The sequence below is a fragment of the Zootoca vivipara genome, chromosome 2 (genome assembly GCF_963506605.1).
Source record: "Zootoca vivipara chromosome 2, rZooViv1.1, whole genome shotgun sequence".
Lineage (NCBI taxonomy): Eukaryota > Metazoa > Chordata > Lepidosauria > Squamata > Lacertidae > Zootoca > Zootoca vivipara.
The window spans coordinates 122,500,478-122,526,397 of NC_083277.1; the positions used below are offsets into that span (position 1 = coordinate 122,500,478).

At 44.4% G+C, this 25,920-nt stretch overlaps 1 protein-coding gene across 10 annotated transcripts in view; it reads left to right on the forward strand.

Annotated features, from left to right (window-relative positions):
* The window catches only part of SPRYD3 (SPRY domain containing 3), a 43,736-nt gene extending 18,254 nt beyond the window's left edge, over positions 1-25,482 (forward strand). For 9 of the 10 annotated variants that reach the window (XM_035102016.2, XM_035102039.2, XM_035102002.2 and 6 more), the window contains exons 7-11: positions 11,490-11,639; positions 14,438-14,495; positions 20,090-20,209; positions 21,195-21,349; positions 23,665-23,935. In XM_035102016.2, the coding sequence (XP_034957907.2) occupies positions 11,490-11,639; positions 14,438-14,495; positions 20,090-20,209; positions 21,195-21,349; positions 23,665-23,799 (618 nt within the window). In that variant the 3' untranslated portion in view covers positions 23,800-23,935. Of the gene's footprint in view, positions 1-11,489; positions 11,640-14,437; positions 14,496-20,089; positions 20,210-21,194; positions 21,350-23,664 lie in introns of all 10 variants that reach the window. The other variant, XM_035102009.2, reaches the window with a different exon arrangement.
* Positions 25,483-25,920: the final 438 nt, after the last annotated feature.

Consider the following 25,920-nt stretch of genomic DNA (forward strand, 5'->3'; position numbering starts at 1 on the left):
AGGACATGAGCGCAAAAGCACTATTGCTGCTTGTGATCCCCAGCCACTGGTATTTAGAGGCATGTTACCTGTGATATGGGGGTGTTACACAACCATCATACACAGCCACAAATTCATGGAAGATAGCCTGCTGTTAAAGCTCTCCAAACATATAGGATTAAAACTTGCCTAACAGGCATGACATGTTCTATGGTGGTTGAGTGATGCCACCAAAAAGGGCCTTCCTGTGGCAAGTTACTCCCCTTTGCAGCTGTAGCACATGCAGGTCACTGCCACATGAATGGATGCCATTACATTTTGAATCTTAACACGCTCCCCACCCCCAGTCAGCCTGGAACACAGAGGGGTGGAGACTCACACCCTGAAGGCAAAGGTTGCACAGTGAGTAATGATGAATGTTACAGCCAGGTTGGGCTGTGTACCTCCAGGAGGCTTCATGGTGACAAAAACATGTGCTCTGCCCTGATGCTTAAATTATAGAGGCCCCCAAAGCTGTTATCTGGAAATGAACAAGCTTCACAGAGTGGGGTGAAGGCACTGCAGCTTTTTCCTTTGTAACAAGATGCTGTCCCAGGCTCTCATCTGGTGTTCTGCAGTAGAGAACATCTGAGGACATGCCAAAGAGACATTCCAGACCTTTTTTTGAGAGAGAGCCGGCTGTTCCACCAGCAGATTAAAACGGTGACTGGAGGTCATCCCCTTAAAGCCAATATTGCTTTGGTTGATGTATTTGCCCCAACCAAGACTCTGGGTTGTCTGCTGTTTCCAACTCTATCCTGTATACTGTCTGGCTGCTGCATCATACCACAAATGTCTGAACATTGTACTCCTCTGTTAGACAGAGCTGGAAGGGGAAAGGTAGGATGTGGCCATGTTAATGGGATCTGTCGCCCTTCGTATTTTTAAAACGCCTTGATGCTTTTGGCTTGCGTTCTTCCTCCTTGTCTCCCTCCCCCCAATCTCTTGAAGGGAAGAGAAGCAGTGGTAAAACAGATAGCAACACAAGAAAAATGTTTGTTGAGTCATGACCACCACACTGAGTGCCTTTATTCTATAGCTTTATGTTTGGTCCTTCTATCCAAGAGAAATTGGAGTGCATCTTAATGTTCACATAAACTGGCTTGGATCCTTAAATAAGATAAGGAAGTTCATGGAAGGAAACTTTCTCATGCCTCTCTCCCCCCCCCCAGAAGACTCCCTGAATGGTTGGAATGGACCCTCCTGCACAACAGGTAATGCTTTTTTCATGAACTTCCATAAGTTAGGCTACAATTCTAACACCACTTAATAAGCCCTATTTAATTCAGTAGACATACCGTGTTGCCCCAAATATACCCCCCATTCCAACTGTTAAAAGTTAAAGTTCAGCTTATATTTGTGACTTTACACCGCTGGCAAAGCAGCGTGGCTCCCCTCCCCCAAGGAAGCAGTCCAGGACTGCCCACCACTCCCAAGCCAATCAGTGTTCTTAGCTAATTTGGAAGTTATTTGGAATTCTTCCTGTCATTTGAGTTGCAAGATTGCTGAGACTGGGGTGCTTAGCTATAGCAAAATACCAACTGTGGTGTGCTCCTACCCAATTGTTGTGCCCCCCTTTATCTCTTGAGCTGTCCTGATTGTCAGTTAGGCTCCACTATTCTCTATCTGTTACTTCGTTTTAGACTGCCTCCCAGCACCACCATGATTGGAATTGGCATCAGTTTGGCTAAGACTCCCTCCAGGATTTTTGTTGTTATTACTGCTGTTTGGACTTTATATTGACCCAAGAATTAATGGTCCATCCTTCAACTACTCCTTAATATCAGCCCCTGGGGTCTTTGAGTACATTCACTGACAAATGCCCTTTTGCTGTGCACATCAGGAAGGCTAATCCTTTTGAGGAGCCAGGTACTAGAAAATAATTCAGTGATCCATTTGCCTTTAAAGTTATTACTCAGTTCCTTTAAAAAAATTAAAATGTGTCAGGACAATTTTTGGTCCAATGTGTACTGGGGCTTTTGACAGGCTTCCCCAGGCCCTTTGACCTTCAGTGTAACAACTCTTAATATCACCAGCATTCTGGTTTTCCCACCATTGTTGGCTAAACCAACTCAAGGAAGTAAAAAACCAAAACAAAAACCTGTGATTAAAAATGTCAAATGTTTCACACACATAGAATAAAAAATTAAGCAATATAATATTTAAAGCAAATGTGACTGGATGTGCACTGCATTAGAAGGCTGCAGTTTTTTTGGCAGAGCACCACCTGTGCCAGGAATCGCAGTGGGGAAAGTTGTTGGCATTCATGAGAGAAGGCACAGAAAGAGTTCTGCTCTTCTCCTCTGTCATTGGTGCTTTAGCATAAGTTGCCTGCCCATCCCTCTTAAAATTCTAATCTGGAATCATAAGAACTAGAAACTTCTTTATTTTTCTTTTAACAATACCTCTGATTCTCAGAAGTCTGGTGAAAGTACAAGATTTTTGTGTTTGGTGTGTTCTTTGAAACATTTTGCACTGGATTGAAGTTTGACATTTGTCATTTATGAGGTGATGGCAGCCACAGAGAAGAATAGCTTCCTTCTAACAAAGGTGAATAGAAATAATTGGATTCACCTAGGTGACTCAGCAGAATAAGTCTCACAAGCTTACATTTGTTGCACAGATGGCCCTGATCAATGGTCCTGATATGGAGGGTCAGGACTATGGGGATGGTAAGTTGGCTTTAAACAGTTAAGTGTAACTCCAAACTTTGCATATTTGATAATGAAAGACACCATAATATATGGTGCATTGGCTTGGAGCTGGCCCTGTCTTATTCAGGATTCCTTGCTTCCATCTACCCCACCACAAAATGGCCTTTGCTGGAATTAACTTGGGGTTCATTAAGGACGAATTTTTCTCAGCCTGCCCTGTAGAGTCTGATCTGCCTAAATCTGGAATGTGCTACCAGTTTTAAGTTCCTTCAGCTGTTGTTGGCTGAGCATACGGCTCATGTGACCAGCAGAAAGAGCGGGGCCTACATCTGCTTATCTAAGAGGTTCACCTGTTTGTCTTGGATGCTCTCGTTGCTTGGCCAACATGTTGTTGCCTTCATCTGCTGGAAGCTTCCCCTTATAAACTATGGTCTGAAGTAAAATGCCATCAGGAAGGGCTCTGGGTGGAATTACTTTTTCATAATTGTGAGTCTGGTGGAGGCGCAACTTTGGGCTAAGTGTTAAAGGGGAGACAGGCCTCTGATGGCTCACCAAATCCTTTTTTTTGTGTAGCTTCACAAGTAGTTGGGGTGGTTAATAACAGATCCTCCCATGTTCAGAACTAGTATATCCTCAACTTACCAGATACTAGGACAGACAGACAGAGTGCCTCTATATTTCCATTGTGCCCCAGTCTGTGAGCTTCTCAAAGATATTTGGCTGGGAGAAAGAATGTTGGACTTTGGTGGACCTGTGGTATGATCCAGCAGAATTGTTTGCACATTCTTAACCCTATGACTGAAATGGAAGCCATTGCCCACAGATGCCTTACATAAGCCCTTGTTTTCTACATGCCTATCCCCTGTCCCAGTCTGAGATGTGGACCTTCCCTGACCCAGACAGCTCCCCCTGCTCCCTGCAAGAACATGGAAGCCAACCATTTACATTTCCTCTCTTATTTCAAAAATTATCCTTTGCCTTTCCCCACTTTATATAGCTGTTCCCACTCCTAGGGTCTTCTGTCATTCAAGATTTAGGTTCCTTTTTCATGGTTAAAATGGATAGTTGCCTTTTCTTCTGAGTAAGCTTAATTTTTGTGTGACTACAGAACCCTCCCCCAAAATGCTGTACTGTATATAGCCTTTGCACTGTTGATTTAAGGGGAAGGTATCTCATGTGCCCTCAGATAATTTTACCCCAAACTCCTCTAATCAATATGCTCCAAGGCTCTGCACACATGCCAGTCACAGGTAACTTTGTGTGTGGCTATATTAGTCGAGAAATGTATGGGGGCGGGAAGAGAATTGAGCATAGGTGGAAGAATTGTTAGCCATTCTAGGCTGTGGGAGAATTTGCCACTCTGATCCTGGATAGACAAAAAATGATCCATGGAAACTTCTCACAATGCAACTTTACCAATGTATAAACAAAACCCACACCATCCTGATTGTGGAGCAACACCAAAAGCATGTATTGCTTATGGTGATTTGGAGTTAGTTAAGGGTGTTTAGATGAGACATTTTCAGACCACAGAAGTGATTTGCAGAAACGCTCCTTTCCTATTTTTCTAGTGTGTGAAGCAGTCCTCTGAGATGAAGCCCTGAACTTTCAAAAGATGTACAGAACTGCCTATCCTGTGTTTGGACCCAGCCAAACGGGTTGAGGACTGCTGGATCCTTCCAGGACAACCTCTTTCCTCTTTCTGTCCTTTGAATTGCAGTGCCAAATTCACCCACATAAACTCCCTCTCTTTCCTGGCTCTTTTCCTGGCCTGATGGAAAAATAAAATGCATAACTTGCATTCTTCCTTTGGACAATTTAATATTTTGTTTATTAAAAGCCCACTCTTCAAAGGCTGGGCGTGGGTTTTCGGCACGCTGGCAGAGTGGGAGGTAGGCCTGGATTTGCCGTGCGTCTCTTGAAAGTGAGTGTGTGTCTGTTTTTTCAAAACTGGTTGTCTTGGAATTTTGGATGTCTGAGTTGCAGTAGCCTGAGGCCATCTACTTTCCTATGGTCACCCTCCTGTAGTGTTAGAAGTCTGTCTCTTTTTTCTTTCCCTTTCCCTTTTTTTTTGTTAACTAGCTTTTGAGTTTGTACTTGGTGGAGTCATTGAACAACACTATTCTCAGCTAGGAATTTCCTCTGGGTTTTTTAAAAAGTATTTTCTCCTGTATATTGCGTTACGTCCCACTTCAGTGTGTTTCGAAATCCAGCAGCATTAGTTCTTTTCATGAGTCTGTTTTCTGTCCTTAGCAAGTAAGCCCTGAGGTAAAATTCAGCACCACCAGGTCTTGAGGGCAGAAGTCAGCAGCAGTTTCTTTCAGGCATTCAGTTAGTCTTCTCAGGACAGTCAGCATGGAAACTCTTTCCTAAGGGCCAGTCTCCATCCAGCCTTTGTGCTGGCCTGTTGCACCAAGGTGGCAGCTTGCAGTTTTTGGTGGAATTGCCACCCCTTTTTTTCTAGGGAGCTTTTATCTGTGCCTTTAACAGCTGTGTGACGAATAATTTACAGGTGCAGCTTTTCATGAGGAAAAGAAGACTGGAAAACATTGCCTAGTGAACTTCTGCTTATTGTGCTGCTAAGAAAGGCATGACAGTGTTGCTTAACAGTCTGTTCTTCTTCAGGCCACTGGGAACTTGCTGGCTCTTTCCTATGTTTTCTTGAAATATTAATGAAATCCTTCACCCCGGATGCCTTTTTAGAATCCTGTTTTTGAGGAAAAATCCTTAAACTTGCCAGGAAAGTGAAGTTATGTGACCTGAACAGACTATGCAAATTATCAGTTTTCTGGCTGACTTGGTACAATTTCCATTCTGGTTATAATGAGAGAAGGGAAATAGACTATACAGAGGCTGAATCATTTCACCTCTTCAAAACACACCTCATGACAACAGACATTGCCTTTATATGGTCTAAAGTTTTATTTTGAACATGATAGGGGCTAGAAACTTTTTTTAAAAAAGATAAAAACTCAGACTCCCAGGATGTTTAATCTTGTGTCAAGTTCAGAAGTCTACACTTGCATGTCACATTTGTGGAGATGCCATTCATCTTCATAGGTTTTTCTGTGAGAAGCGCACCTTGTCAGCGCATGTCTCTGTCCAGGTCCGCTTCATATAGTATGTGTTGACACCAGGTCACTTTTCCTTCCCACTTCCAGAAACATATGCACAGTGACTCTATCAACAGTACCAGTAGGATTGTTGTTATTTGTATCGTGCCCTTCCTTCTGAAAGGAGCCCAGGATGACATGCAATATAATACAAATGCAATCATAATAAATCAGAACAACTTAAAACAACAATAACAGAAATATATGTTGCTAAAAATTCTTGGATAGCTACAGCAGGTAAGGAATATCAGATTGATGACAATCCCTTGCTACAAAGGTGTGTCTCCAAAATATGTTTGATTAGTGACAGGTTGAGTGGGAGACTTTTATGGGAGGGAGTTCCACAGAGAGGACTTTGTCCTGTGCCTACTAGCTGTACCATGAACCAGATCTGAAGGTACTGGGTAGCTAGTACTGGAAGAGGCTCCTCTTTAAGTACTTGGGCCACATGCAGTTTAGAACTTTAAACATGAAGGCCAGCACCCTGAAAGGGCTCAGTAGTGTGCAGCATTTCAAGCTGCTCCACTCAGGAGCTGCTAAGCCACATTCTGCTCCAGCTGCAGCTTCCAGGGACACCTCATGTAGAGAGCATTGCGGTACTCCCATTTGTCTGATTACTAGGCCATGGGTTACTGAAGCCCAGGTTATCTTAAGCCCAGAAACAGTCAAACATGAGGTGTACAACAGGTTTTCATCTGTGCCATTTATTTCATTCTATAAATCATCTCTACCGTATTCTGCATCTGGTAAGCTTCTTGAATGCCTGTGCTTCAGTTAAGGCACAGGGAAAGCCCTCATCAGGTAACGTCTGCCTGCCCCAGGGCTTTTTCAGATGAGAGAAAGGGCAGCCAGTCGGGGGGGGGGGGGCTGCAGGGTGCTGGATAATTGTTTACTGGGAAGAAACACCCCCACCCCACCCCAGTCTTGGCCACCTCACAACAATAAGCTTAAGACTCCCACCAAAATTCTAAAGAAATTCTGAAGTGTCCTGAGAATGAGGCAGAAAAAAACTGAAGCCTCTTTTGCAAGGGAAGAAAACTTTTGAGAAACTGGATGGCGTATTTCAGCACAGCGCTAGGGTGGCAGGGCAGCACAAAATAGAAGCTTGGGGCCACGAAGATCAGGTGAGGTGGGGCTGCCTGGCCCAAGCCTGTTCCTGTTTCAGGCCTTCTGTACTTTTGATGACTGAATGGAGTTCTTAAAAGGCCTGCCATTAAAAGGGGATTAAGGTGCTTTCTAAAGACAGCCCTGGCAAGTGATTCATCGGGGCTAGGAGTAAACACACATTGCATATTTACCGTTTGTCTGCTCTTTTGCCTATAGCCAAAGGGGCTCCAGGATATATGCCTGTTCCTGCCCTAGTTGGTCATATTACTTATTTTCTTAAATTTATATCCCGCCTTTTCATCTTGCCAAGGAACTTAAAGTGACATACATATGGTTCTCGAGACCAGACCTGCTTAGTTTCAGCAGACTGATGCCCATGTACTTTCTCATTGATTGATTTGGGGCTGGCCCATTATGGAAGAGTAAGGTGGCCTGCCACTGGGGCAGATTTTGAAGTATAATTTAAAGGGCAGAAAATAAGTTTGCCTTTATTTGCATTACATGCCTAGATCCAGAATTGAAATGTCGTTTTTAGGACGACCCTAAAGACTTAGCTGATAGTCAGGGATGTTTGGAGTTGTAGTCTTAACAACATCTTGAGGACACCACATTGGCTACCTCTATTCTATAGGGAGATGTATGCTTAAGAATGAATATTGTACTAAAAACTTCACTACTAGTATACTAGCTGTATTCGGTATTGGGACATAGAGCTAAACATGGTCCCTAAATGCAGTTCATACGTGTAGTACTAGTCACTTGCCCAAGGAAGCTGAATAGCACCCTAAAATTGTCCACTGGCTTGAAGAGAAGTCAGCACCAGCAGTTAAGACTAGTCATGTATAGATGAAGGAGTAAGATAGATGCTTGTATTTAATCCAGACAAGATGCATCCATAAGAGGCACCTTCCCAATCACTCAGTGATATTTACCACCTGGAAGGGAAATGTAGCACAAGAACATTAGTTCAGTATCAATAGCCAAGTCAGACCAAGGTTGAATTTCCTGTGCTTCCCATTCCTCTCATTGGAATTCTCACTCCCCCAGTCTGGTTTGGCATCTGTTCTTATTGTTAAATTGTTTAGTTTAAATTGTACATAAAGCCACCTTCAATAAAACTACTAATAACAATAACAACATCTGAAACTTGCACAAGAACATCACATTTAAGAGTTGTTCTTCCTCCAGGATAGATCGTTGTCAGAGTATGTCACTCCTTATGTCGAGCTGCTTCCTGTTCTAGCTGCTTGAAATATTTGCTTTGTGCTTAGATGGATGAGTGGTTCTTGGAATCCTATGGCAGCAGTGCGGAAAGCTGGTGGAAAGGGTCAGTGATCTGTGTTTTTCCACAGGGCTGTAGGAGCCAGGAAAGATTAGTTCAATATGTGGTTGTGCTTCATGAGGGGTGTCTGTGTGCATGCACACCCATGCCCTTGGGACTAAGATACTTCATGCAAGTCTGCAGTAGCTGTTGGTCACATCATTGCTGCAACTACAGCTATAGAAGTCCTGGTAGAACAGTGTTAGCTCGATGATGGAACATCTAGCAGTGTCAGTTATACCAGGGGGTGCATGATATCCTGGAACTCAATGCTACCATATATTTTCTCAGTTCAACTCTTTGTTTCCTTCACTGCTAAAAATTGAAGTGGTAGAGGAACACTGGAGGCAACTGAGCATGATCTTCACTGCACATGCAGAATAAATTATGCAAAATGAGAAGATATGTGAAAAAAGTTCTTCCCTTTTAGCACTTGTAGCACTTTTGAAACCTCTGAAAGACTCTGCTTTGAAAACGGGGGTACGAAAATTTGAAATGTACCTGGCAGAAAAAGGGTAGAAAAAGAGGGGAGAAGAAGGTCTTGTTTATTAAAATATGGTTTGCTTTTACCGTTCAGTGGTGCCTCGACTTACGAATTTAATCCGTTCTGAAGGCACCTTCGTAAGTCGAAAAATTCGTAAGTCGAAAAACGCCATTGGAAACGCAATTTCCCATAGGAATGCATTGAAAATGGAAATATTTGTAAGTCGAAGCAACCCTGTCTAAAAATTCGTAAGTCGAAAAATCCCTATCCAAAACCGCCGCGTTTCCCCCCCCTGATGTCGAGACATTCGTAAGCACACAGCTGTTACCCCCATTCGTAAGTCAAAGAATTCGGTTGTCGAGTCGTTCATAAGTCAAGGTACCACTGTATCTGTATATGTTAAATAACAATGTGAGTCCGCCCGCTCAATATGCTAAAATAAGGAAAGCATAATGATTTATTTTCCTTATGTTATCTAATTTCACGATTTTGCTGCTCATGGCATTGCTTCCTTATCTATATATATAAAAATGTAGGCATTGCACGCGCAGAGGTCACAGCCTTTCTCCGTAACCGCTGAACCAAATTGCATCAAATTAGGACAAAGCGTACCTTGCCCATCAGTGAAGGATCTGGCATAATCCCCCCCAAAAGCACAGCTTTCATACCTTAAATAGTGATTAAATGCAAAAAAAGTGGCGCACATATTAGACATCACCAGCAAAAGCTCTGAAGACTCCAGCAGCATCCAATAAAAAGGCAGATTGCACGCTGTCACCAGCAAAAGCTCTGAAGGGCGGCACCAAATAATGACATCATCAGCCAAGCAACTGAAACCACCAAGGCGGCCATTACCAGACCTCTAGGCCCCTGCCAGGCTGCTAGGCCCCCACTAGGCCCGGGGGGGGGGAAGAGAGGGAAAGCGCCTGGATCACAGGCCGCAGCACAGCCTTTGTTTTATGTAGGCCCCTGCCAGGCCCCCACTAGGCCCGGGGGCGGGGAGAGGGCGAGCGCCTGGATTGCAGGCTGCAGCATGGCCTTTGTTTTATGTAGGCCCCTGCCAGGCCCCCACTAGGCCCGGGGGGTGGGGGAGATAACCCACAGCAACGCACTTGGGGGCACGGCAAGGGGTTTTTACTTTAAAATTTAGCAGGCGTTGTGTCACATGCGAGGCTCTCGTGGCCATTTTAAGTAAGGGCCGTTGTGCCCCTTTTAACCTAGGCTTTATACTATGACTGATTGCAAGCCTCTGCGTCTTTAAAAACAACAACAACCATGCACTTTCTCTCCCCAGTTTAAGTCCTCGGATATTTGCAGTGGCCAGCCCCCCCCCCCCCGATTCACAATTTCTTACCTTCCCCATGCCACTTCCTGGGTTTTTTTATTGAACCGAACAGCTTGGGCGCTTCGGATATCGCCTTCTGTTGCTACGGGGCTGTGGGTCTTCGCTATTTGCCCCCCCCCCGGTCGGGATTACTAAAGTAGTTCTCTGGGTTCTCTGGGTCACCTACTCCAAAATTAGAAAATCCAAATAACAAAAACACACACCAAAAAAACCCCCAAAACATACGGCAACGCCCAAATCATACAATACCCACCAAAATAAATGACAACCCAAAAATGAAATTAAACAATAACTTCTGCTTCTCATGTTCTTATTTCAAATTTTTTAAATCTAAATATATGAAAATGTTCACGATGCGTGCACAGGGGCCAATGTATGGAGATACAGGGGGGAGGGGACAACATTCCCCCGGGAAAACAGAGGGAAGGGTATCCTACCGAAACACAGGGATGAGCACAGGGGGGTGGAGGGAGGAGGGGTGGGATACATCATGGATCGGGACAAGGTGGGGGGAATCACAGGGATGACCCACAGAAACGCGTGGCCGGGCCAGCTAGTGGTATATATTTGTTTTCAGAATGATTCCATCCATCCTTGATTTTTTCCACCTGTAATGCCAGATTCAGGGTGGGGTATTGCTGGATTTCCAGATTTATGAAATCTTTGTGGCTATAAACATAATAGTATGTTTTCTGTATTAAAAACATTTCAATGTTTTTCTTTAATGTTGATCTCCTTAAGTACTGAAATATCTTGAATACTGGAGACTTGCAAAATAAGATGAGGATGTTTGCCAACTGCATGTCTTAGACTCCCACTTTATTTATTTATTTATTTATTGTTTGTACTAATAGCCCACTCTTCAGCAGGGCAGTTTATAAAAAGTACCACAATTAAAACAGCTACAATGCAGAATTAAAATTCATTTGTTGTTCACATGTTTAAAATTTGAGGAGGAAAAAATGCTGCCTCATCTGGATGTATTTCAACTTGTTGAAGAAAAGTGGTCTTGCATGTTTGAGATGCTTATGCACAGAAATGGATATTCTGTACAGTATTTGCAGGGATAGGATTTTCCATATCATGGTTTCACACCTTAGTTTGTCTTTAACTGCTTGTACATGTTTTAAAGGCACACTGATTAGCTAGCTACCATGCAGCCATTCAACCAGTAGCTTGTGTTCCTCATAGTTCTCTCTCCATTGCCGACCAACTTGCATTCCTTTCTCCGTTTGACACCCCTTTTGTTATTCTTTTCATGTATCCATGATAATTGTTTGGAAACCTGATGATTCAGGATGATTATCATCAGCTGTGAAAATGTGGTTTCTGTTCCAGAAATGAAAAGTGCAGATTCTTGTGATCCTCCTGGAAAACAACATTGGGCTTGATGGACTGTCAGGTCTGATCTGGACAGCTGATCATTGTGTCATCCTTTTCTCTGCAGCTCTTGGAGTACGTGGGGAAGGGGAAGAGCATAATTGACGTGGGTCTAGCTCAAGCTCGGCAGCCGCTAAGTACCAGGAGTCACTACTTTGAAGTTGAGATCGTAGATCCAGGAGAGAAATGCTACATTGCACTGGGCTTGGCTCGAAAGGTAAAACTGTGGTGGGGGAAAGAGTGTGCTGTGTTGTGTGCTTAATAGACCCCCTTCAAATGCCCTGCTCAGGAGTGCCTTGCTCTGTGGTGCCATCTCATGTGGATGGGGACTGATGAAGAATGGTATAGCATGCATGATTACTTGCATGCTCAATGGAAAATTTCCGCTTGCACATAGTCATATGTGAACGAGGTTATAGTATGACACCAGACTGGAACTAGAAAAATTATTGGTTCTTACATATTCCCAGGAAAGAGCTCTGCAGTGCCTGGTGTCTTTTGCAAAACAAAGAATGGTTGGAAGTTGGAAAAAAACCTGAAGCACTTGGACGCTGGCTTTAACTTAGTCTGTTTGAGGCTTCTTTGTGAGGTGGAATGACACAGTGACTGATAGAAATTATGCAAGCAGCATGGTGTGGTGAGGCGCTCTACATGTTCCAGCTGCCACATAGAAGCCATTTCACACATAGTGTCATGGTCATATTGCATAGGTATGGTGGCATTTTCCTGCAAACTCATATTTGCATCAATGAGGGAAGAGTTAGATCTCTAAGCTAGCCTCCTCCTTTTCAGGACATTCCTCAGTGCAAAAAGCCACATGATATCAAACAAGTGCTTTTGTGGTGCCCCTGGCAGTTTTGTGTGTTGCCATGGGACAATCGCTTTGGAGAACCCCAAGGGTCTAGATCATTTTTTGGTTCCTCCCAGCCTTGGGGTTCTCTGTCTTTTCATGCTTCTTTCTCCTGCACAACTTCTGCTACACAGATTTTTCTGAGCAAGGCTCTCTTATTGCTGAATTCCAGATAACAAATTAGAAGCAGGCAGGATTGTTCTTTGGGGCTGGTTTGGCGTCTGTCCCTCTTCCTTTCCTGTCTGATGTGGCCATCTGGTTCTGTTGTTTGCCTCAACACATGGTCTGGATTCACGTGGCTGGGTTGGCCTTCAAGGCCGCACCATTCCATTCCTTCCTCATCTTGCTACAGCGAGCAAGCAAATCCCAGCAGCCATACAAGATCCAAAAAAACAACAACCTGGATCAACTTCCTTTCACCCTCCCTTGAGTTCCTGCCCCCACAGGAGGACAACTTACCCCCTAAACAATCTATTGATTCTACACCTGGTGTGGGTGTGTTGTGTGACCACCAGAAGCTGTTTTGTAGGAGACTTGTTTCCAGATCAGCTGGAACCCAGGGACTACCATGCCAAGTCTGAGTCTCAACCAATAGGGTGTGATGGCTGAAAAGTAATGTGCAGGACTCATATTCTTATACAAGTGTTTCCAAACTTTTGTTAGCTAAAGCACATTCTTTTTTCCTGAATTAAAATTGGAAGCACCTCAGATTTTCCCCAGAAAGATTTTGCATTTAGCGCATGAAATAGTAAGAATTACCTGCCTTAGATGAGCCCAATGCATACATTTCTGCATGGCTCACTGATTGTAGGTAATTCTGCCACTTTGGGCATTAGGAGTACAGATGGGGGAGGATCTGCCTACAGTGGAGGTGGAAAGGCCAGAGCAGTAAATCACACAATGGGGGCAGCAGCAGCAGCAGCTTTTCTGGTTTCTGGATTTTATGAGCTCCAAGGATATGCTTATTTCTCTTGGCACACTGGTGTGCCCGGGCACACAGTGTGGCAGTTTCTGTTCAAAAATTAAGGTGTTTCAACATTTAACCAACACTGTTGTGTCTTAAAACACACACACACACACACACACACACACACACACACACACGTAATGATGCGTATATGTGCTTCCCATCTTTTTAAGAGATGCTTTTTTGATTGGAGCTGCAAGCACAGTTAATGCAGATGTGGCATAACTCTTGCCTTAGCTGCCTTAATTCTTGTGGAGCTGGAGCTGCTTAAGACATGCTGGGTCTAAGATTAGCATTTGAAATTGCAGAGCACACAAGAAAGTATACATTTCTTACAAAACGGGCATAAAATTAAGGCATGTTGGTCTGGTGTCATCTGCTTGTGGTAAAATTACTCAGGTGGGTCCCAGGGCTTTGAAGGATAATATCTGCAGTGCTCTTGTTTTGTACCAACTGAAGCTTTCCAGTGTGATAAGGAACCACTTTAAATGAATGCTAATACTTGTTAAATTAAAGGACACGGTGTGGTTAGAATCGAAGATCTTGCAGCATCTTTTCCTTAGACTCCTTGAACCCTTCCTTAGTCTTTTTCTTCTCCTTTCCAGCCTAGTGAGAGAGGCACTACCAGGTTGTTAAGCTCAGGGAACTCCATAAAGTGCTGCTGAGTCACCATAATGAATGCCCTGCTGGCTGGAACACTGAGTTTTGGCTATTCCAGCAAGGGTTTTTCTTCCTCCTCAGTTTTGTGGCAGTAAAGCTTTGTGGGTCTAATCCCGAGCATTAACCTGTCCATGCTGAGTCAGGGTTCCCCAGAGCATTGGGATGTAGCCCTCTGAGGTACTAAGGTAAATGCTCTGGGGAACCTTGACTCAGCATGGACCCCTGTCTCAGTGATCATATCTTGGTGCTGAGGATAGCTCACTTGGTAGAGCATGAGACTCTTAATCTCAAGGTTGTGGGTTCAAGCCCCACATTGGGCAAAAGGTTCATGCATTGCAGGGGCTTGGACTAGATGACCCTTCCAATTCTATGATTCTATGAACTGTGTGGGTGGGAGGCAGGAATCAAGCGCCTTTCAAGTGGAAACCCCTTTAAAAATACAGTATTGTCAACTTGTCATTTTCCTGCTGAAAGACCCTTCAGTGATAAAATTGTAATGCTGCATGATTTGCTCTGCTCTGTTTCTCTCTTGTTCCAGGACTACCCAAAAAACCGGCATCCTGGCTGGAGCAGGGGATCTGTGGCCTACCATGCAGGTGAGTGAAGATCTGCAGTACGGCCAAGCTTAGGGCACAGTGGGAAGAGCGGTTTGGTTTGGTAGCTAAATGATGTTTCTTGATTTACTTGATTTGGTATATTTCCTTCCTCCATTTTTCTGAAAGTAGGAAACTGAACAACAGGTGTCTAAATCAGCAATAATAACAAGTTCAATAGAATTGTATGAATGTAGCATATTTAAAATAGCATCTTGTCTCCTCTCCACATGCCTTCCTCAAAAAGACTACGCTAGCTATTGATTGATTGATTGATTGATTGATTGGAGGTCAGTTGAGGTTTGAAGAAGGCATGTGGGAGAGTTCTAGAGATGTGGTGTCACAACTTCAGAGGCCCTTGTTCCGCACAGCCAGCAAGTGAATATATGAAAGCGAATATATGAAACCCACAGATCAAGGTTCTCCCCAATGATCCAGGAGTGCAAAGAGGGTTGTTTTATGAGACCAGGCATAGTCACAAGGAGATAGGCCCTAAGCTGTTTGGGGATTTTAAATTGCAACATTTGACTTGCCACCAGGCTTTGGTGTAATGCACATTCTGCACTACACAAGCATGAAATAGGAACAACTGAGCATCTTGGGAATCTTGGCAGCTCCTTTTGAAGGTATCCCTTCAGGATGTGAATATGCTTGAGAATATGTGGATAGTACACTAAGCAGGACAAATCCCAGCTCTGCTGTGACCCATGGGTTACCCATTTCTCTAGCAACTCACATCACTAGGTGGTTGGACAAATGAAGGAAATGTTATCGACCTGTGAGCTTTATGTTTTAGGCAGGATTGTATACTCTCTGCACCTGTACAGTACCTAGACCTTTTGGAACTTAGAAAATAATAATAGAGAAATAAAGATTATTCTTATTTTATTACAGCCAAAATTCTATGACTAGTATTCATTCATCACAGAGAGTAAAAAAGTATATGCATCTGTATAATATATTCTGCAAACCAGGGCTAGACATTGTATTACATCTGTACTGATAAAACTGTGATTAAGGTAGTTCCCCCAACTTTACAGCTTCTTTGTTGCAAAGTGACAAGATGGCCTTAGTGGTCCCTCCATCTAAATGATCTCTATGAGCAGGACTTAGCTTGGTAGGAGATTTCACTATCAGGAATCTTTGCCGGGGTTAACAGGCAACGAACTATGGTTAAGTGTTATGTTTGCACAGGGTGGTTTCAATGAGAAAATAATTGTCTGAAAAAAGAATCTATATGACTCAAAACAGTGGATTGGATAAACTGTTCATGGGGAGAGGCAAAGAGCTATGTAAGCTGCTAAGAGGTTTTTGCAATTAAGCAGTATAGAAATCCTGTTAAATAAATAAATGTGGGAGACTGAAGCTCCATCAACTGGAAAACCTTATCAGATTCCAATTCCCTTCTTCTGTGCCTGTGTGATCTCACCAGGCCAAAGGGCTAGAAACTTAAGAAAAGCAGTGATTCCTGTGAATTTGAATTCTGCACTTACAGTGATTCCGATTCCTGCTCTTGCAACAGATGGTAAAGGTAAAGGTAAAGGGCCCCCTGACCATTAGGTCCAGTCGTGACCGACTCTGGGGTTGCGGCGCTCATCTCGCTTTATTGGCCGAGGGAGCCAGTGTACAGCTTCCAGGTCATGTGGCCAGCATGACAAAGCCACTTCTGGGGAACCAGAGCAGCACACGGAAACGCCGTTTACCTTCCCGCTGTAGCGATACCTATTTATCTACTGGCACTTTGACGTGCTTTCAAACTGCTAGGTTAGCAGGAGCTGGGACGGAGCAACGGGAGCTCACCCCGTTGCGGGGATTCGAACCGCCGACCTTCTGATCGGCAAGCCCTAGGCTCTGTGGTTTAACCCACAGCGCCACCCGCGTCCTTCAACAGATGGTAGAATGTACATAATTTTACTTACAATATTGCTAAAGCTCTTCACTATAAAAAGAATACAAGACAGATAAACAATTGGTGCCTCTGGCAACTGTCCACACTTCTTTGAGAAGCCTTTCTCACAATTTGAGATTTGTTGCTATAAACCAAAGTAAAAAGATTGCCTGTTCCTCAGATACGGACTCTATGGCCAGCTGGCTGAGGCAGATTTGCTTCCTATGAGAGCCAGAAGCATCTCAGCTTCTCTAGCCTTGATCATCTGCCACAGATTTGGCCTGTGATCTCTTCTGTGTAACCTTGAAGTGAATGCTTGTCTCCTTTTCAATGCACTCTTGATTTCACTCCTCAGTCTAAGTGGTTTGAAGTTGGTGGTGAGAGCCATGAATTTGAGTACACTTGGGAGCTTCAACATTCGTGCTCAGGCTGCCTTGTGTGAAGTGGCCCATGACTTCACAAGAGTGGAGGAAGAGTTGGGAGGCAAGCATATGAGATAAAATAGCAGTTTGTTTCATGAAGAGTGCTTAATGTGTTTGTACTAAGGCAGCTCTAGGCTGGATTAATAAAATCCATTCATCCTTCTGTGGGGTAAAGGGTCTTCTTGGGTCTTCAGCTACTGCAGGGCTGTCCAACTTGTGACCTTCCAGATACCATTGGACTACAGCTTCCATTATTTCTGACCATTGGCCATGCTGGCTGGGACTGATGGGAGATGGAGCCTATCAACATCTGAAGGGACACAGGTTCCCTATTTCTGTATGGAGTACAATAAAGGAGCCCACCAAGAGTATTCAAAGCATATTATTGAGCAAGCTCTCTCTATTTTTTCCAGAACAAGATGGGAAAATTATTTGCCTTGAGGATGATCCATGGTTGAAATGCATTGGACATTCATACTAAACAAACTGCTACTTTTTACTACCTGTGTCGAGCTTGCCTCTTCCCTCTTCTGATTCTGAGTTTGGTGCTATCCTCAGTACTCTCTTGCCCTGTAACTTCATGGCCACCATGAGGCTGTTTTGGTATATATGTGAGCAAGCACACCACGCAGGCTACATGTTCAATGCAGTTCCCTCTTTCGTTGGGGTAGGATGGCTTTGGTTAAGGAGCTCTTTGAAACTTTTCTGATGCCCTGGACTGATTGTTTTCTGCAAAGAATAACAGCAATTCAGCTTCAACCCAGCAATTCTGCTTCATTGGATGCTCCTGGTTTCTATTATGAAAGAGGGAGAAAAACTCCCTATATACTTTCTCCATGGCATACATAATTTTACCAAGAGGGCCTTCTCAGTAGTGGCACCCACCCTGTGGAACAGTCTCCCATCAGATGTCAAGGAGATAAGTAACTATGCAACCTTTAGAAGACATCTGAAGGCAGCCCTATACAGGGATGTTTTATTATGTTTTTGTATCCTCTGGAAACTGCCCAGAGTGGCTGGGGCACAAATAAAATAACATCATCACCATCAGCAACAAAAACAACAACACACCTCCATCATGTTCCCCTCCCCTTACTTGCCTCCCCCCCCAAAAAAACCTATTAAGAAGTGTGTTAGTTTACCAGAGCCGACGCGGCTTCTGCTTGAGTGCAGAAACCTTTTGCAGCCAATCGGATGCCGCACTTTGGTTTTCGAACATTTCGGAAGCTGAGTGTGCTTCCGGAACGGATTACATTTGACAGTACTAGTTATTGCGCCAGTTTGAAGGAGCATTCAAAATAATATTCCCACCTTCAACGTGAAGTCCACTGAACCAATTACGTCTTATATTGCTTTATTCTGCGTAGAGAAGGCAGCCTGCATCTCCTTCCTGGAGTGCTTGCACAGCAGCTTAAAGAGAAGATGCATTAAACCTCCCCCTCCCCTGTAAGGCCATCCCTCATCCTTCTTTGCCCTGTAGGCGTTTCCCTCTCCAGCCTGCTGTTTAGATTTCCTTGCCTGTGCCTGTTGAGCAGAGGGGGATTCCCTAAAAGGCACTCTTGCTGGCTGGCCTTCATTATTCTAGACACACTCTGGAATGTTTACACAACATTATTCCCAAAGTTTCCTTGGCAACATGGGAAAATATTTACTGCCCTTTTGCTGAACAAACCTCCCTCCTTCATGGAGACAAAGGACCTTGGCCACATGCCTTTTGCTCAGGGCGCCCGCATCCGCTGCATAGCTGAACTTGGAGAGACAAAGTGAGCGCCAAGGCCTTTCAAGTGGTCTGGGTCCCCCCTTCCCTTCTCCCTTTTCTTCTTGTCTGCCCAGAGGCAGGGAACTGTTCGGACCACCAGGTTCTGAACTGCCTGTCTTTGATCATGGGTGTCGAATAGTGTGTTTGCCCTCTCTGGCCTGGCAGGGTAGTATGCCTGATTGTTTGGCCCTGGAAGGACTGCATGGTGAATAGGCATTATGGGAAAGTTTCTTGGCACTTCAAGCCCTGGGGAGGCATACTTAGCCATCATGCCATGTGTGCTTTAGGAGTTGAAACCAGGCTCTTCACAAATCAAGATTCATAGATAGTTACCTCAGGGCTGTTACCCTGAGATGCACACTCCTGACTTCATGTACAAGGAATCCCAGATTGCTTCTGGCTTCCTGGAACCATTTCTCAGTTATGAATGTCATGCTAGGGTTTTTTGATAGTTGAGTTAAGAAAATTCTGATCACGTTAAGAACTATGTATACTTCTAGCTTGTATCTACCTCTGGTTCATCCTTTGAATGTGTAAAATTTATGAAACATGAAATCAAAAAACGAAAAAACATAGTGAGTTGTGGGGTTGCCTCAAAGGTGACCATGGTTTAAATGAACTTTCAGCCTTGCTGAATGGATTTCCAATCTCTGATGACGAACAAGATCCCGCATTGCATATCAGCACTTTTCAGTCACTATCCAGTTGCTTGCTTAATGAAGAAATGCTGAACTTTCACCCTAATTCTCTGCATCTCACCTTTTGTACTTAGCATCTGACTGTCAGTGTCCTTAATGGCATTGGAATAAAACGGCCTAGAAAATAGAGCTGAGCTGAACTTGTATGACTTTTGTGGTGGGAGAAGCTTTCTTAAAACAGCTAATCTAATTGCATGAAAATCTTAAGTGTTTCTCTGATTTTTGGTCATGTTTTGGATACTAATCACAATAAAACCCTGAAGCTGATGTTTCAGGTTCCAGAAAACTGCACTCCCATAGCTATTAGTCCACAGCTCAGCAGAGCTCCCAAGATTTGGGAACAAGAGAGTTACGCAATCCTTGAGCTTGTCTGAGTAAACACTGGGAAGCCTCCAAGTGAATTGAAAGTTACGCAGTCCCTTTATATCTACTCTCATCGTCCCTAACCATGGAACATAGTGGCTGGTGCTGTTGGGAGTCCCATAACTTCTGGAGGGCCACAGGTTGCTCACCCGTGTGTGTGTGTGTGTGTGTGTGTGTGTGTGTGTGTGTGTATAGATATGCTCTATTTTTCATACATACATACATACATACATACTGTAACACCCCCCTCCAAGCTCAAGCGATAAGGCATGGCTTGGGTGGACAGTGTGGCTTAGGGGATACCTGTGGCATCTCCACCTGAGCTTTTGAGACATCAGCATTTTGCTTTGCTGGCATTGTGGGGGCAGGCAGGGACACTCAGAAGTCTCATGTGCTGGTTGAGGTCAGCATTTTCTGCCAGTTTTGTTCCTAGACTGCATCAATGGTGCACCTTTTCTCTTTTGCAGATGATGGCAAGATCTTTCATGGGAGTGGAGTGGGTGACCCCTTTGGGCCTCGCTGCTACAAGGGAGACATTATGGGCTGTGGGATCATGTTCCCGCGTGACTACATCCTTGACAGCGAAGGTGAGTGTCTAAAACTTGGTGAATCATGATACTAAGTAAAGCAAGCAATAAATACATCACAATGGATGGCTCTGAGTCATAACATGCTTGTGTGAACAGAGCTTGATTTGCATTGGCAAGTTTCTGCAGACAACTTTTAGGAGACATCTGAAGGCAGCCCTGTATCAGGAAGTTTTAATGTTTGATGTTTTATTATGGTTTTGTAAGTGTTGGAAGCTGCCCAGAGGGGCTTGGACAACCCAGCCAGATGGGTGGGGCATAATAAATAAATAAATAAATAAATAAATAAATAAATAAATAAATAAATAAATAAATAAAGTGTTAGGACTAATCTATTTTCTCTAGTACATTGGATAATATCACCCTGACAAATAGATCCACAGGATGTGTTAGCAAGCTGAAATCTTTGCATGTTTATATTGGTCATCTATGGTCTAAACTTGTGTGTGTGTGTGTGCGCGCGCGCAGATTGGGGTGGTGGGTTTTTTAAAACCTAACTTCCGTAAAGCCTCACTTTTTGGCTACTTAGAGGCAATTTTTAGTTCCACTGGTGGCGAGGCAGCTGGCTCATTTACAAGCCTAGATTAAACTGGTATGGTGGCATTGTGATAACGTATCTTCGTACTTTCCCCACCTGGTCCTTCTACTGTGCAAGATGACCAATGTTGCCATGTTTCTGAAGTTACTCAGCTGTTGGCCTCACTTTGCCCTCTTCCCTGAGGATTCTGATGGGCTCCCTCTTCTCTAGAAGCAAGAGCTCTAAAGGTCCTTCACTGCCAGAGGAGTGCTAGACAGAGAACAGGGTAGGGAAGCTGTGCTTACCATTAAGGGACTGGAGGGAGGAAGCTCACTTAGTGGCTGTAGATCTGAGCCAGAGGCAATTTTCTGGCTGTCAAGCCTACCCTTGGAAGGATTTTCCTGTAGTGGTTGACTGGAGTGCATGAATTCATGGCAAGAATTATATAGGGCTGTGGGTGCCCTACAGGTGACAGTGATGACAGCTGGGACACGGTGGCTACCCGGGCCAAACCGCGAGGCGTGAGGAATGTCCTTTACTTGCACCAGGAAGCTGAGGAGGAGGAGGAGGAGGAGGAGGATGGGGAAGACATGGAGCAAGAACATGAAGGCAAGAAAGTGGTGGTAAGTGCCAGCAAGGGTTGCTGATAAGACTAACTTCTTTCTGTCAAGATCGAATGGAATTAAAACACATCATTTAGAAGGGTGGAGCTGTCCCTTTCCCAAATTAGGAAGGGCTTGAGAAAGTAGAATGGCTTCTATTTGGAAGCAAGAAACAGAGCAGCCTAAGATCCCTTAGGAAATGCATGTGTCAAGTTTATTGGTTGTGCCCTACCCTTGCAACAGCCTTCTCCAACAGGGCACCCTCAAGATGTTTTGAACTTCACCTCCCATTAGCTCCAGCCAGCACAGTCAGGGTTCAGGAATGAGGGGGCTTGTACTCCAGTAAGATTTGGAAGGCATTGGGTTGGGGAAGGCTACCTTGCAACTTGCACATTACCAATGTTCATTACCCTTCTGGTTGCACTCCTTCCACCTGGTTGGTGACTTGAATAATTCTGGTTGCAGAATGTAGGTTCCCTTGGCATATAATTCTGACTGTTTTATTTTCCGCATATTAGTGGTTCCACAAGTAGCTTTCACCATTGAGCAGGTAATACAAGAGTTTTAGAAGATACTTGATCACAAACAGGGTTGTGAGTATCGGTATCTCACTTTAACATTTAACACCTGCAGCTCTTGGCTTCCTAGTCTTTAATGGCTGCAAACATAAATATGTGGCAATAACTTTTGAAATTCTAAAACATAAAGCAGGGAGGGAAGAATAAGCACACTTTTCAATGATCTGGGCATTTTTTTCTCATTAGTTGCTTCTCATAATGTGTAGCTAGAGAAAAACTACTTGCATTTAGCAAATTTCTTCAGGCCACAGAATCTTTTAGAGTTGGGAGCTTTAGCCCCCCCCGGGGGGTGGGGGGGTTCTGAGGTACCAGAAGGTCTAGCTTTGCAGCCACAGAGGCTAGAACATTTTATTCCTTAGAGTATAACGAAATGTCTCCCAGGATGCTGAATTCTGTGCTCCCTGACACAGTTCTGGAGGATCTGGTAGCTGCCTTACCCTGGACAGTCCAGTGCAAAATGTGGGATCCTGCCCCCTGAACATGGTGTTGACTTCATAGTTAATCACATGGTTACTGTCATCTTAGTCCACAGTCAGAAGGCAGGGTCCTACCAGGCAAGGGCTCAGCCACTTAGGTTGGCAGCTATTTCATACGTCTACCAAGTGTTGCCAAGGGATAGGTTACAGGCCTCTGACAAGCAGCTAGCTTGTCCAGCCCCTCAGGAGTTTCTGCGGTTCATCACTTGGTTTGGTTTATGCAAGTTTTCTCATTGTGTTACCCTGGTGGCTGCTATTAGCAATGCTCCAGGGTGGCTTTACTCCCAGATTTGGGGTCACGAAGAACTTGAGATCCCAGTGTTGTGCCAATATTTGAGTTCCCATTGCTGACATGCACTGCTGGTAATGTTGGTTTGTCAGTGTCTAGAGCAAGATGGGCAATAAGCATTAGGCAATAAGCAATGCCATGTGGTATCTCTTTATATATTGTATTACTTCAGACTGAGGGTTGGGAGGGGGTGTCAATTTCTGAACATTCCCTGATTTTTTGGGGTGGGGGGAACAGAACTCTCTGCAGATACAAATCTAGCAAATCAGCTAATGTTTGAGTTAGTACCTTTCCGCTAGCTGTGTATGTGGAAGAAGACCTTTCTAAAACTGAACATTCAAATGCTTAATCTTCCCACCTGCAGCCTGAAATGGTGCAGTCCAGCAAGATACATATCAGGTTACGGTAGCTGTTCATGCATGTTCATGTCTCAGAGATTCCTTTATGCACAAGCTGGGCTTGTACTTGCTAAGAACTGGTTCCTTGACTTATAGGAGACCCTGGATTACAAATTCCTATTAATAGATTTTGGGGGGCACTGGACTTTGCTCTGACGGCCTGGTAACTTGAATAGAGCTGGATAAGAGACTTTAGTCGACTGTCTTAGGTTGTCATAATAATAATAATAATAATAATAATAATAATAATAATAATAATAATAATAATAATAATAATTTATTATTTATACCCCGCCCATCTGGCCGGGTTCTGTAGTCTTTAATTATTATTCTTTTAAAGCAGAATTATTATTATTATTACTCTTTTAAAGCAGATTTTTATATTGACTTTTTCAGTCAACTGAGTTTGCAGAAGCTGATCTAATTTTGTGCGTTGTTTGTTCTTAAGCACATAACAAATCAATCTACCTTTTGGAAATTTCATCCAGAGCCTGGTTCTGAAGGAGGAGAATCAATTGCAGAGCTAAACTGCACTGATCTAATCTGAAGTCTTGTGTTTTTTTTTCTCTCTCTTTCCACCCCTTTCCCCTCCCAGGTGTTCTTCACGCGCAATGGGAAGATTATTGGCAAGAAAGACGCTGTGGTGCCGTCTGGGGGCTTTTATCCCACTATTGGGATGCTGAGCAGTGGAGAGAAGGTCAAGGTAGACCTGCACCCACTCAGCGGCTGAGAATGAAGGGGTGGGGGGAGCCTTTCCCTGGGACTGGCCTGTGGTTCAGGTTGTTCTCTGTTGGACTTCCAGCCTCTGCCTCCAGGGGCAGCATTTTGTTTGTGGGGCCATATAGATATCTGTCTAGCTAACACCACCTGAGGCCACCTATCTTGGTCCCCCCCCCAATAATCCTATGTGATTGCAGATACTTTTGGCCTCCTTGTACCATTGCTGGATCAATCCTGAGGCTCTTGTTCCCAAGCAGGTCTGGGATTAATTACTGGGACAGTGTCCCGCGCTCTTCCCAATCACAATGTTCCGAGTCTGTGTGGCTCTCGCTTCTCAGCTTTTGAAAGAGGGGCTGGGATATGGCCTGGCCTCGTTGCACTCTGAATGCAACGGGGCCCTGTTTTGCGATGGAACAGCACAGCGACGCTTTACCACTCCTGTGCACCATATTGCATCAGACATTTGTTGCCCCTCCCCAGCTGCAGGCCAGCCCCACAACATCTTGCCTTTCTGGTTTCCCTGCAAATCCCTTTGCCACTTTTTAATGCACACTTGGTGAAAATCTTTCTTGGACTGTATTTCCCATGTGTGTTGTGTGCACCTTCCTGTCACATCACTTGTTTAAAGGAGGCGGCCTTCCATCCATGCTGAACTCCCTTCCTAGTGCCAGTCTGGAGGTGTGTTGTGAGGGCGCCCTGCCTTCTTCCCAGCTCCCTTTCCTGAGCCATTGAGATCCCTCAAATAATTGATGCTGGACCCTGGAAGGGTGGTGCTTGTCCTGGGTGCAATGCTGCTGCAAACCTGTACTGCTGCTACTGCCATTTTGTGAGTGGGAGCAAGCAGAGATATGGGACGTGATTGTAAAGCATTTTCTCTTCCTCCTCCTCAAGTTAATGAGGCTGGCCCTTGATGTGTAGGCCTGCCCTTGTCTTCCTTTGATCTCTAGGTCTATTGTCCTCTGCGTTGTGCTTGCTGTCTTGTAACCTTACCTGTTTTGGCTCTGAGGTTATTCAAAGGCTCTTCAGAAGTGTAAGAATCTGCCATGATGTCACTTGTGTAGGTGTGGCTAATCTATGGCACAAGATCCTTCATCCTTGGGGGCGGTAAACAGGGGAAGGGCAGGCCCCTACACTAGCCCCCCTGGCACTGTTGCTGCTATTAGTTTTCTCAGAAGCTGGTGGTCCTGCAAATAGTTGCACTGGCTCCCTCTTGTGGTCCAGTTACCTGGCTTTGTTGCAATTGTACTGTTTTTCAATAGGTGGGTTGGGAACATAAGCATCCCTTTGTGGTTCGTTCTTGCTTGAATGTTGATGTTGTGCCAGCAACCACACCAGACTCTTTGGAAATGTGACAGCACCTTCATCTTCAACCTTAATCCATGCTGCTGTTGCAGACTTCCACTAGTGGCTGCTTTCTATCACCAAAATAACCTAATACTTGAGTGGGATGCCAGTGAGAGAGAGTTCAGCAAGCTTTGCTGTTGCAATCCTTGGAGAGAGCCAAAATACTGTCACCCTGCACCCTGTTTGTGCAGCCTGCTCTTGGGCTGTGTGAGCTGACGGTTGTCTGGTCTGAACAGAGCCTCCTTCTCTCCAGCTCTGCATGGCACCGGTTCCTGCTGCATCGCTGTAGAAAGAATCTTTATACATCCAATAAAGTTGAAATGTCCATATTTATCCAGCACTGAAATAAGCTTCTGTGTTATTTTTATAATGCTTCACTACATCCTGGACCCATTCTTCATTGTTTGGACCTTGGGGCCCTTCAAAGTCTACTATTCTATTATTTTAAGTGTGAGCTGCATGTGAAAGTGGCCTTCTCCCCACCCGACAGTGGCAAATGTGCATCATGATGTTATTGAAGTGGCAAGCTGTATCTGTTTCTGTGTATGGAATTGGAACGTCTGGAGCTAGGGCTACCTGCTGTTTCTGTCACTAGTTGGAGCACAGCCAAAGTGTGGCCATAACCTCTTTCTGGTGCTAAAAGCACAAGGAGAAATTCAGATTGCAACAAAGGACCCCTGCGTGGAGAATCTCCAGGCCTTGCCTGCACGCAGCCTTTGTTTTCCTCTTCCCAAAGTGAGAAGCTAAACCAGACAATGTTTGAAAGACAGACACAGGTGCCAAATAA